The following is a 13,020-nucleotide window of genomic DNA, read 5'->3' as shown; positions in this document are numbered from 1 at the left end:
TTTTCTATCTAAGATAGCATGAAGTGAGCAATGTTTTACTGTAAGAGTTTAAGTATTGACCTTGTTCTAGGATCTCTATACACTATGCCTAGTTTTGATTGTTGATAACTCTGAAAATAGTCATGATTCATTGAATTGGACTAGTACTTGTGTTTCTAAGGTGATTTCTTAATTACATTTTGGTTACTGGATAACCTTGGTGTTGGTTAGTCCTAGGAAAACGTACCAATTCCACTGTACAAAAAATTTTATACAAGTGCCTAACCTTTCCTTAAATAACCTATTGTGTTCTTTAGAAGTTAAATTAGGAATCACAGACGGAACTTAACATCATTGATTCCAAATTTAACTTATCTGTTCTTAATGGTTTAGATTTAAATCGCAAGCGGAACTTAACACTATTGATTCAAATCCACCTATGTTATTAATTCCATTAAATATTAATTTCCAAAATTGGCTTCCAAGACTATATGGCGAGGCACATGGCCTTCTTGGATATAGGAGCAACCACCACCGCCTAGTCAAAGCCTTTTAAGGAAAGCTAATATTTAATTTCCTTAAATAACTCTAGGTTAACCAAAAAGAACAATCGAATCACAAATTCGAAAAAGAAGAAAACACAAACTCAAAAAATAAATTCGATAAACTAGATCTAATTGCCTTTTGTATTTAGAATTCTTACAAAGAAAATAACTAGTATGATGCGGAAGAAAACTACTAGTTATACATTCTCTTTGTAAGCTAATGACCTCAAGATCTTCTGCCGTATTCCTCGCCTCGCCTTGGATGTGATCGTGTGGGCGACGATCCTCCAAGATGAACACCACCCAAAAGCTTCTTCCTCTTCTTCTAAAATCCGGCCACTACCACCACCAAGGAGAAGAGAGCAAAAGGGAAAAGAGAAGGGAGAGGGAGAGGGCCGACCACTTGAGGTTCTCCAAGCAAGAGAATAAGAATTATGTCTCATGAAGCCTCCTCACCCCTTCTTTTATATTAGTTGTCCAAGGCAAATAAGGGAAGAATTTTTACAAAAATTAAAATCTTCCTCTAGCTATAAAATATCGGAAAAATAGGGAATATTAATAAGGGATTTTTCCGGAATTTTTGGAAATTTTTCGGGAATTTTTCGGAGCTCGTATGGATAAGTTCACGGGGATAAAAACGGAGTCCGGAAAAGCCTGTTTAAGCTACCCGAATTAAACGAGGAAAAGTTTAATTATCTTATTTCTTTTATTTTTCTTTTATTCTTTTTTTTTGTCCGCCGAGTTCTCCCCGCGTGCCTTAGCCTCCCTCCTCGTGTCGAGCCACCATTTCTGCCCAAAACCGCTCGGAGGCGGTTTCTTCTTCTCTTCCCCTCTCTTCTTCTCCTCTACCGATCGTCGCTGTGCCCTAGCCGACTTCACTCTCCGCCGCGCCGATCTTCCATCGCCAGCCACTCGAGTAGCGCTGGCCACCCCTTACCGCCGTGCCCTAAGTCCCCTTTGGATCTGCGCGCCGACGCCGATCATCGGCCACAGGAACTCCAGCGCCGCACTGTGCTATAGCCCGGCCACCAACATCGGGTGTGGTCGCGACAGAGGACGAGGCTAGACCTAGCCCTCAGTTGATCTTCTTCCTCTCTTTCTCGGAGTCGCCAGCCGAACCCTTGGTCCGCCTGAGTGCTGACAGCCGGCGTCACTGTTTCTCCACGCGAGCAACCAACGCTGAGGTTCTCTCTCCCTTCTCCCTCACTGTGGTTACATTCCGTGCCCTATTTTGGATTCACAGTCGGCCGACTCTCCTTCTTCATGGCGTGCCCTAGGTTACTTCATACTGCCGGATCCAAACAAGACAGCAGAGAGGTGAGCAAGCATCAGTGGTTTCATTAGGAAGGTCCCACAGTCCTGATCGATTGGTGCCACTGTCGTTTTCGTGAGGACAGCATCGTTCATAGGCGAGCCACGACTCTGATCACCCTGTTCCGGCAGACAGGAGGCTATGGTCACAAGATTAAGGTAAGTGATTTAAATATGGTATTTGAGTTGGGCAGTTGATTCATTTGTAGTGTTGAATCTGGATTGTCGTTAGGAAGGCAGTGACGTAGTGTTGCTCCAGTCGGTGTTGCCACCTCAATCAGCTTGCTACGATTTGGACTAGGGTAAGGTTTGTATAACAGTAAATTTATGCCAAATTATATCCATTGTTATGTTAGCTATATGAGATAGATTCTAGTGTTTAAGTGTGAAGTGTTAATGGTGAGCAAAGGATTAGTTCATTTCTGGATATTGAGGTTGCTAATCTGTATAGCTTGCATAATGGGTGATTAGTTGATTATGTGTTAATAAGAGTTAATGAAGCTAACCCTAGATGGTCGGTGGATTAGAAATTTGTTTAGCTGTTTGTTTATAATTAACTTAGCTAAACTGTATGATTTACTACAGGAATTTGACGCGAGACGAGTATCTCGATTATCGGATTGGACATTTTCGATTGGAGGCGGGTACTTTTGACTTATTGTCTTTGATATGCTTAGTAATTAAATTAACAAGATGCATTAATTGTGTTTCTTACTTATTTCGGTTAATCACTGCCCAATACATGCTACCTGTTGATTGATTGTTTGTTTACATCTTGTATGGATATGTACCTGATTCCACATGCTCATGGGTAGTGATATAACCATATTTTACCATGTCAGGACCTAGGTTTGATACCTTATATGATCAGATACCTTGATATGATTCATTCGCTTTGGTGCACATTATGATATGTCCAGAGATTGGTTTAGTATATTACCATGTTTAGTGACATGCACCATTCGCATGATTGCATGCTGAGTGATTGATTGCTCCTTTATTGTCGAGTACTTTGCCAGTTTCATCACTGTTCGGTGCTCCGTTGTGACGCTCATGGGTAGCGGGACACAGCGTGGTAGCACGTCAGTTTGACTCTTCCGGTGCTCCGTTGATCCGCTCATGGGTAGTGTGACGCAGCGTGTAGCACGTTAGAGATTCCTCTCCGTCATAGTGTACCGGGAGATGAGAGCATTGCGCTCCCCCATTTATGATTTGGGGTAGGAGTACGTATGTACTCCGACAGCATCCCGTCCACTCGATCACTCATCAGGAGTAGTGTTGCAGAGTGCACGGTTGTCACAGCCCTACCCACTCGGTCCCACTCTTGTTGTGAGTCGGCTGACTGGTGTCAGGGGTGACCATGACATTGGCATCATATGCATGATGCATTTATTGTTTGTGTTTGTGTTTGTTGCACTTATATGCTGCACATTGCTTGGATACCTTGATTGACATGCATACAGATCTTCTATACCTTTCGGACTGTTTGTCCTTTTACCGGGTCCTGGTTAGTACAGTTTCTCTCCTGCTTACTTCAGTTTGGTATTTACCTTTATTCATCAGGAGACTGTACGCATGATTAGTGCTAGGTGTTATTTCTTTACTTTGCATATCAATTGTACCTGCTAAGTATTGGACTCACCCCGCCTCCATTGTTGTTATTTTCAGGTTGATGCTGTCAGGAGGGAGTTCCAGTCGCTAGTCTCACTGCACGTAGTGCTAGATCCCTGCAGACCTCGAGGATTTATTTACCATTTGGTTTGGTTTTTATTTGCTTATGTGTGTGCTTGGTTATTTGGATACTTGGACATCGTATGTTTTTCTTTTGATATTGATGGATGTTCTATTCGATATGTTTTTACTACATGCCTGCCTGGACGGTAGAAGAGGTGAGTTTCGTCGGATTTGAGTTTTATGAGTGTAGTGAAGTAGGGTGGATTTCGAGTCAGTGTAGTATTGTGATGTACTATTATAAACTGCGTGGTGAATGTTTTTATTTATTGTTATCATTCCAGCCGCCTGTGGCTGAGATATATGAGATGTAGAAAAGTTTCAGATTGTCCGTCGTACAGGGGAGATGCTGCCGAAATTTCTTCGGACAGGGACTCCTCCGGGGCGTGACACTATATTTTCCTTTTCCCTTTTAATTTTCCTTTTCTTTCCTCTTGATTGAATCAATCACCAAATTAATTAGATGATGATATATTTTTATAATTGGCCGGCCCCTTGCTTGGGCTCCAAGCAAGGTGGCCGGCCACCACATCAAGAATAAGGAAATATATTCTTTAAAATTTTACAAGAAGAAATCCTCTTATAAACTTTACAAGCTCTCTTTCCTAAAGTAGGAGTTAAAAAAAGAAAGTTCTAAAAATTAAAATCATGTTTTAAAATTTAAAACTTCTCTTATAAAATTTCCTTTTTTAACATGATGATAGAAAATTTAAATTTTAAAACTTATCTTCCTTTTTTTCTTAAACATGAGGATGGTTAAAAAAGGAAAGTTTTAAAACTTTTAAAACTCTCTATTAAAACATGTGACCTAATTCAAATAAGGAAAGTTTTTAAAATTAAAAACTCTCTTTTAAAACTTATAGTTTTCTACAAAGAGAAGATTTTTAAAAATTCAAAAACAACCCTCCTTATTTGAATATTGTGGCCGACCCCTACATGCTTGGACACCAAGCAATAGGGCCAGCCCCTATAGATGAGGATGTGTCCGGCCCTTGCTTGGTCACCAAGCATTCGACCGACCCCCTTCTTGGACACTAAGATGGGATTATATTTGGATGGACTTGAGGCTATAATGAGGCTACGACAGGGACCTAGAGGAGAAATTGGTTTTGGTCTTCCGATGACCTTGAGTATCCCGTGCTTGCCCCGAACACACAACTCAAGTTCATCGATAATAACTCATTCCACTAGAGAGTTATTATCGCACTACCGCACCAATCCCAAATTACATTATGGGCTCCTTCTTATCATGAGTGTGTCAGTCTCCCTGTATTTAAGATAACAAATGTCCACTAATTAAGTGAGTTACTGACAACTCACTAAATTAATATCTATCTCCGAGAGTAGTACCACTCAACTTCATCATCATGTCGGACTAAGTCCACCTGCAGAGTTTAACATGACAATCCTTATGAGCTCCTCTTGGGGACATTCTCAACCTAGATAACTAGGACACATATTCCTTCTATAATCAACAACACACACTATAAGTAGTATCATTTCCCAACTTATCGGGCCTATTGATTTATCGAGATAAATCTCACCCTTTAATAAGTTAAAGAAATAAATACTAAATATATGTACTTGTTATTATATTAGGATTAATAGCACACACTTCCATAATAACCAAGATCTAGTTCTTTTATAAAGTCAGTACAAAAAGAACTTACCTAAAATGGTCCTACTCAATACACTTAAAGTGTATCAGTGTAATTTATTAGTCAAGATAAACTAATACTTAATTACACTACGACTATTCTGATGGTTTGTTCCTTTCCATTTTAGTCGTGAGCAACTTGTTTATAATTTATAGAGAACCGACAACATGATCTTCTGAGTGTGACACCACACTCCATGTCATCTATAATGTAAATTAATTGAATAAATTACATTTAACAAATTACATTTAACAAATAAATGTAGATATTGACCAATGTGATTCCTTTATTTCAAAAATAAATGTTTACAAAAGCTAGGCTTTTAGTATACACTCCAACACTTGGATCATGGCAACTCACTTGGAAAAATCAAAATCCCTGCATTTGCACTTATGTTTGCATATGTGATTAGTGCTTCACCTTATAAAGCACCAAAAAAAAGAAGAAAATCATCATTTGAATAAGGGATAAAAAAACAGTTGTCGTGAGTGGAAGCTAACAATTTACCCCTTTGAGACCGAGTTAGGTTACTGGGGAAATATGTTTCTCTTGATTCCAAGTAGTCCTTTGAGACCTTGTGTAGTTTTAGAGATATGAACCAAGCGTGTTGCAGGTAAGTGCCTATCGCTGGAAGCATAAGGAACACAATTTTATGACGACTTAACTAGGCTTAGGGATTGATACTTGATAAATTTAGGCCACTATTGCACTGAGCACGGAGGACTACTACTTAGGTCATACTCAAACTACTTTTGTATCTTGCTTACCAATGAAATCATTTGATAGGATTAGCTTGACTTGCTAGATATTATGATGCATTATCTAACCACATGAGTCTAGATTGCGGGTTTTGCTTGAGGACAAGCAAAGGTTTAAATCTGGGGGTGTGATGTGCATAGATTATATACACTTATATGCATACTTTGATGCACATCTACTTATATTTCATGACTATAATCTATGTTTATTGCACCCTATTTCATTATAACACTATAACAAAAACCCTCATAGACATCGATTTTCCACTGGTGTCTATTACATTTTCGACCGATGTCTATGAAGCCGATGTAAAAGGTCTACCATTTTAGAGATCGGGTTAAAACCGGTGTAGTATCACTTAACGACATCGGTGTTCGAATCGGTTATTAACCGGTGTAGTATCACTTAACGACACCGTTTCATCAACGGTGTAAAACCGATGTAATATTATATGTTAATAACACCAGTTTTGGCAGCGGTCTACAACCGATGTAAAATTAGTTAATAACACCGGTTTTGCAGCGGTGGAAAACTGATGTAATATATGTATTTTTTAACAGCACAAATTTGATTTTCGAAACAATGAAAAACCGACAGTAACAAAAAAAAATACACAAATATTCACAAATTACACAAATATTCTTCATTCAACAGTATCCATAAAATACACAAATATTCACAAATTACATAAATAATCTTCTTACAACAGTATCCATAAAATACACAAACATTCTTTTTACATCAAAAGCTAATAGATATCAGAATCAAGGTAGAACATTCTTTTAACAACACATTAAGGTAGAACCGCACTTCAAATGTAATCTAGCATGCATTCAGCCCACTCGAACCGCACTTCATCAATTTCAACTCTGGAGTACTTGAGATTTGTAAACTGTAAAAACACATAAATAATATATTAGTAAACCAAGACCAAAAATCATAGTTGAAAAAGCAGTAAGGGCACCAGATAACAAGATGACTAACTGAAATGCTTAAAAAAAGAAACATTCATCAATTATCACATAAATATAAGGGATTAATTTGTAACAACAACTCAACAAAATGAACTACCTCCCTAAACTAAGGGATTGGTGTGCATTGAGATCAAGAAAGGTGAAACAAACAACTGTATATATCCACTAAAGAACTTGAGCTTTTCTGACTTGCAATTCTCTCCCCTAAACAATCCAAAACTCTTGTACGTATAAAAAGTGACAAAGAATAAATTTCCTTTAGAACCAACAGAACTATGAGATCAACTTGATAATCAAATTACTAATATTGTGGTCAATATATAACTGTATATAATTTCCAAGGCCTATAATATATGGATGAGGATGCTCAATAATACATCAAGTAAAACAAGAAATAAGTAAAGAAGTAAATTCACCATATATCATCATTGCTTATTGTATATTGTTTATAATGTGCATGTGTAGATCATATCATAAAAGAATGAAGTGGTAATTAATCACATAGAAATTACTTGAAATAGGGAAACAAGAGAGGATATGTATTCTTGTCCCACTGTCTTTAGTGCATGCAACTGATCAATGGAATCTTTGAACGGTAAGGTCTCTTAAAAAAAAATCAAGAAAATCCCAAAACACTTTTTGTTGGATTCATAAACCCCAAGCGCAACAACTAGAGCAACGAATATGATACTGAAGTAGTGTTGGAAAATGCAACAAATTTTATTTAGGGCTTATATGCAAAATGGAAGATATTGTATTATTATCATTGCTGGAAGTGAATCCTTGTAGTCAACTCCAAAATTTTAAATTATATCTTTCATATATCGCATGATATAAAAACCACATTACTCCACATCCGGTTGTTGAGGAGCCTGTGTTAGAAAAGAAATATTGGAATAACTCCTTCGAGGATAGTGAAACAGTTGCTAATCAAAAGGACATACCTTGACAACTACCCATGTTGGTTGTTTTTTCCCTTTCCTTCCCGCCTCCACATTATACATTTTCAAGGCCCTTCATGCATATGATCAGTGGGAATTGTATTGCCACATCAAAATACATCCATGTTTCAACAAAGGTAAGAAAAGAAGCCAAAAAACTTACATGTTGACAACATATTTCCAATCTTGATCAAGAATGCGGTGACCAAGAGGATCCAACAAAAAATTAATCTCCTTCTCAACATTGATGATAGTCAATGTTATTCTTACTGCAAGTTCTCAAAATATACAAGTGAGAGTGATATATAATGTTATTCTTACTCACCCAACATTGCATGGCACAACAACCAATTGGCCAGTTGAGGTACCAATTAGCCTACTGCTTAAGTAAGAAGCCCTTTTATTCAACTGTTCTTGGATGGAATTTTTATTCTGATTTCTTGATGGTACATACTCCACAGGCACTGGATCCATCGATCTGAAATCCTGTAGCAACATCTTTTCCTGCATCTTTCTATATAGATGCCTACAATTGGAAAATATCCCCAAAAAATACAGCAATCTTGATGTCTGGTAAGTACGTGCTGAATCGCTCAAACTCATGGCAAATCTGCACAAATATAAATATGAATCAAAATTCTAGAACCACCAAAATCAACAGAAATCATTCTTTAAAAATAAAGTCAAACATGGAAGGCCAATTCTCTTGTATGACACATCACAAGTGCAGCAACTTGGCCTACTGTTGGCTCAATTTACTGAAGAGTAGAAAGTACAAAAACTGCCGTTTTACCCATTCCAGACTTTGCTTGACAAATAACATCCATTCCCAGAATAGCTTGTGGAATACATTCATGTTGTACTGATGAAAATTGAGGAGTACCCTAGTAAGTAAAAAATAATCTTCTGGATCATTTAATGGAAAGGTTTACCCTATTCTCCACCAAACTGAGAAACATGCAAGTGATCTTTACCTGCAAAATACCATAAAGATTTATGCATCTATCCACTCGATGATGAAATGAGATATCTATTTAAATTTAAATAGGTTCTCCTGATTTGCTCTCAAATTAAGAAAGTAAAATGAGCAGAGGACAAGTCTATAGTTCTAGTACTTTAATTGAAAAAAACCACTTCCATATAATTTCAATGATTACCTCATACGCCTAAGATGAAATTGAACTATTGCCAACACAATGCTCTCTTTTGTACCAGAAGATATTTTATATTATGAACAAACTTTAAAGACCAAAATTGATTTTAATGAATTAGATGCAACTACTAAGTGAATTGGAGTGTACAAACATCTGACAGAAAACTAAATCTAAAATGCTGAGCTATTCAACAGTGGTTCCGGAACCAATCAAAATTTCCCATATCAACATCTCTCTAAAATTAAAAATATGTACGTTTAAAAATGATACTGTATCTTGCCTTCGGAAGGATGCTCAAAACCACAATCAACGATAGCACGAAGGAGTTCTGGCTTCAACAGAAAGTCTCTGAATCCGGAACTGTGAATCCCAACGTAACCCCTGTACGTTTTATCATAGTTAGTAAACAGTATTCACCTTTTGTATAAATTTCATGGAAATAAACCCAGACTAAAAAAGAAAACAAAATTATGCGACAGTAATAAAATAGACGCTACACAATGATATAAGGAAGAAAAAACATGAAATAAATCTAATGGAACTTTAGTTAAGGGAAGAGAAAAAAAAACAAAAAAACATTTATCACATCCAATAATGTACAGTGAGGTTGAAAAATAAAATTCCTCTGCTCCAGCTTCAAAGAAAGTATGTGCATAACATAGCGGCCACACAGGAATAGTAACAACTCTAAGTTGTTAGATTCATGAGCATTTCTGTCCTAATAAACTTATTAAATAATTCAATTTGATTAAAAAAATCTAGCTTTGCATGAAAATATGTACAGGAGAAGGGGAAAAAGGAAAACAAAGAACGTCAGCACTAGATCTAGAATAAAACGAAGTTTCTGACTAGAGAGATCCTTGGAATGAGGAAATTTTTAAGCAGACCATAGCTATAAACGTGCAATAAATAAACAACAAAAAAGCAACTAATTGATTAAAATCGTAATGACAAAAGAAACCCTCAACAAAGAAAAACCCTTTATACAGTATGAACCATGCCATGAATATGAAGTGAAAAAAAAGACAAAAAAAAATAGCGGAAGACTGATAAAAATCCGTTCTTACTTTTTCACTACTTCACCGGAAACCTTGGCAGCGACCGAATCCGGAGCTTTCTCTTCCTCCTCTTCGTAGTCCAGGAGCTCCTTCTCGTAAACATCATTATCCTTGGCTTCCCCCATACTATATCGAATCAAGAGAAAAAAGATCAAGACAAGATAATATCAAAATATACAATGAAAACGCATCATTCACACCAAAAAACTAAAAAGAAAACGAAAAGAATCACCTTGGCAGACCAAAACTGGAAAGTGGAGCTAGATAGAGTCTGCAAGAGAAACAAATCAGGAGAAAAATAGAAAGCAGGACGACGAGGGTTTTGAGAAAATATCCTAAATGGGAGAGATCCGAGGAGGCTAGGGTTTGGAGGATGAATGGGAGGATTGGAGGAGAGGGGAAAGTTATATAATAAATGGTTGACGAAGCCAATCCAATGGCGGACTGGATGAGTGGCGAACGAGAGCAGCGTGATCTCAGCAGCCTGTGTGTTGATGCTGTGTGGTTGGACGGAGAAGCAAGGGTGTCGTGTGTTGATCCTGATCGGGAGAGGAAGGGGCGTCGATCTAGGAAGGGGGAAGAGGGAGATGAGGTTGAGAGAGATGGTCGGAGGTTTAGGTTTAGGTTTAGGCCGAGAGAGATGGTCGGAGGTTTAGGTTTAGGTTTAGGCGAGAGAAATGGTCGGAGGAAGGGGCGCGATATAGATTTAGGTTTGGAGGGAACTTCACAGTGTTGCAAATTTTGGCTGGTAGGGAAATTAAAATATTTTATTTTGGTTCATTAACACTGGGTTTTAAAAACCGTTGTTAAAATCAGTGTCTATTAACGAAAAAAGGGCGCTCATAGACATCGCCTAAAAAACCGATGTCTATGAGTGAAAATCTGCGCTCATAGACACTGATTTTTGGAAAAACCGGTGTTAAATACTCAAAGACATCGGTTTTTGCTTAAAGCCGTTGTTGTTCCACTGATGTCTATGAGGGTTTTTGTTGTAGTGTAATATCATACTTCTATTATATTATGTTAGGAGATTTGCTCTTTGCTTGTTTTGATTGATAGGACGCTATTTGGAGCGAAAATAGAGCTAAATTGCACACAGGAGCAACTCTAGAGGGAATCCACCTTGGGTCGTGTATGGCACACGGCCGTGTGGCCATTATCTTGCTTTGGTCGTGCCAATTGGCACGGTCGTGCCAATGTTCTAGAGGAAAGGAGGATCACGACCGTGTGACCCACATGATCGTGTCAACAATCCAGAGGCAGAGCAAGGCAAGGCCGTGCAATTTCTCCAGAGGCCGTGTCAGCTCCCTGTGTCCAAGCAGCACACGGCCGTGCCAAATGGCACGGCCGTGCTAAGTTTCTAGAGAAGAGGAAGGCCACAACCATGTGAATCCACACGGCTGTGTGACCTCAGTAGAGAGGAAAAGGACCACGGCCGTGTGAGTCACACTGCCGTGTGACTCAACCCGAGAGGGAGCCATGTGAGGCTAATGTGGATTCCGCATGGCCGTGTGACGAAGAACACAGGCCGTGCCACGCCAAAACAGAGCTGTGCTGAATTCTGGGCAGATTGTAGACCGGTCGTAAAATGACCATAACTTTGCGCTCCGTTGGAGTTTCGGGATGTTCTTTATACTGAAACGTAGCTGACTTCAAGATCTACAACTTTGCTTCAGATACAACAGAGATAAAGCATTGTCTTCCTGTGCTAAATGGCACAGCCGTGCCTCCCAACTGCGAGTTCAACTGGACCTCCGCCCAGACTGCAGACCAAACTTTGAACTGCCATAACTTTCGGCTCGGTTGGAGCCAGGGCTCGATCCAAGTATCAGATTGAAGATAATTTCAAGAGATACAACTTTGATTCAGGGTGAATCACGATAAAACTTGGTTTAATGGGTGAAAACCCTAGTTTACCGGACCCCTGTAATCCTGGTTTTCTTGGGCAGCTTGAAGGAGGTATAAAAGGGTCAAGATCCCCATTCTTTGGATCATCTTGGGTTTGGGACTTCATCCCTCTCCTTGGGGAAGGGCTCTCCCATTAGGGGGAAACCCTAGAGCTTCATCCACCTCCATTTCCTTCACGATCCGTCCATCTCCGGAGCAAGGAGACATCCCCAAGACATCGGAATCGTCGGCAAGCATCTCTTCTTCCCTTTCTTCTCGGATCTAGGGTTGTAAGTATGTTTTATTTTATGTTTTGTGTTTGTTCTTCCTTAGCAATGGAGTAGATCTCCAGATCTAGGATGTAGAAAGTATTTGTGATGTGATGGATGATGTAAAACTATGTAGATTTGCCATGATTCTATTCAATGACTTGTTGATGTCTTGTTCATGTTTGATGTGATGTGTGTGTGAATCTTGATTATATCTTTTGCATGTTTTATCAAATGATTGTATAGAATTGTTAATCCCGTAGGGGGAATACCCTAGATCGTATGACCATGGGGCGTCGTGACAGGGCTGCCCCATTAAATGAGCGTTTAGGGTATATTACCTTGAAAGGAGAAGCAAATCTCCAAAAGGAAGTAGGGGATCGAGCATAGTCTCTATTTCTATTTCTATGTTATTGTGTGATAGTGTATTTCTGTGTTGTATGACCGCGGGGCGTCGTGATAGGGCTGCTCCATTAAACGGACTTCATGGGAATCATTACCATTTAGTAGCATAGGATACGGAGTAGTAGATCATGCCGGCTTATCCACTGCAGGGGAGAATCGGTAATGAATCTAACTTTCTACAAGAGCATGAACATAGAGGATAGAAACTAAATAATCTATGTAACATCACCTAGCATTACAAGGAAATCGAAATCCTAGAATCTATCATCCTCCATTCACTATGCTCATTCTCTCTCTCTACTCTCTATCTTTTCTCTTTAGAGTTTGTTAACAACTTTAGATTGTCTAG

General features: G+C 38.7%; 1 protein-coding gene across 1 annotated transcript; it reads right to left on the bottom strand.

The window, feature by feature from the left end:
• Positions 1-8,766: 8,766 nt before the first annotated feature.
• LOC121981212 (DEAD-box ATP-dependent RNA helicase 15-like) lies at positions 8,767-10,494 on the bottom strand. Its single transcript, XM_042533666.1, has 4 exons — positions 10,343-10,494; positions 10,120-10,236; positions 9,333-9,433; positions 8,767-8,872 (listed from the first exon to the last, which is right to left on the bottom strand). The coding sequence occupies exons 2-4, from the start codon at positions 10,233-10,235 to the stop codon at positions 8,832-8,834; spliced, it is 258 nt and encodes an 85-aa protein (XP_042389600.1). The 5' UTR covers position 10,236; positions 10,343-10,494; the 3' UTR covers positions 8,767-8,831.
• Positions 10,495-13,020: the final 2,526 nt, after the last annotated feature.

Source organism: Zingiber officinale, chromosome 1B (genome assembly GCF_018446385.1).
Source record: "Zingiber officinale cultivar Zhangliang chromosome 1B, Zo_v1.1, whole genome shotgun sequence".
In the NCBI taxonomy this organism is placed as follows: Eukaryota; Viridiplantae; Streptophyta; class Magnoliopsida; order Zingiberales; family Zingiberaceae; genus Zingiber; species Zingiber officinale.
This window is presented reverse-complemented; position numbering and strand designations above follow the sequence as displayed.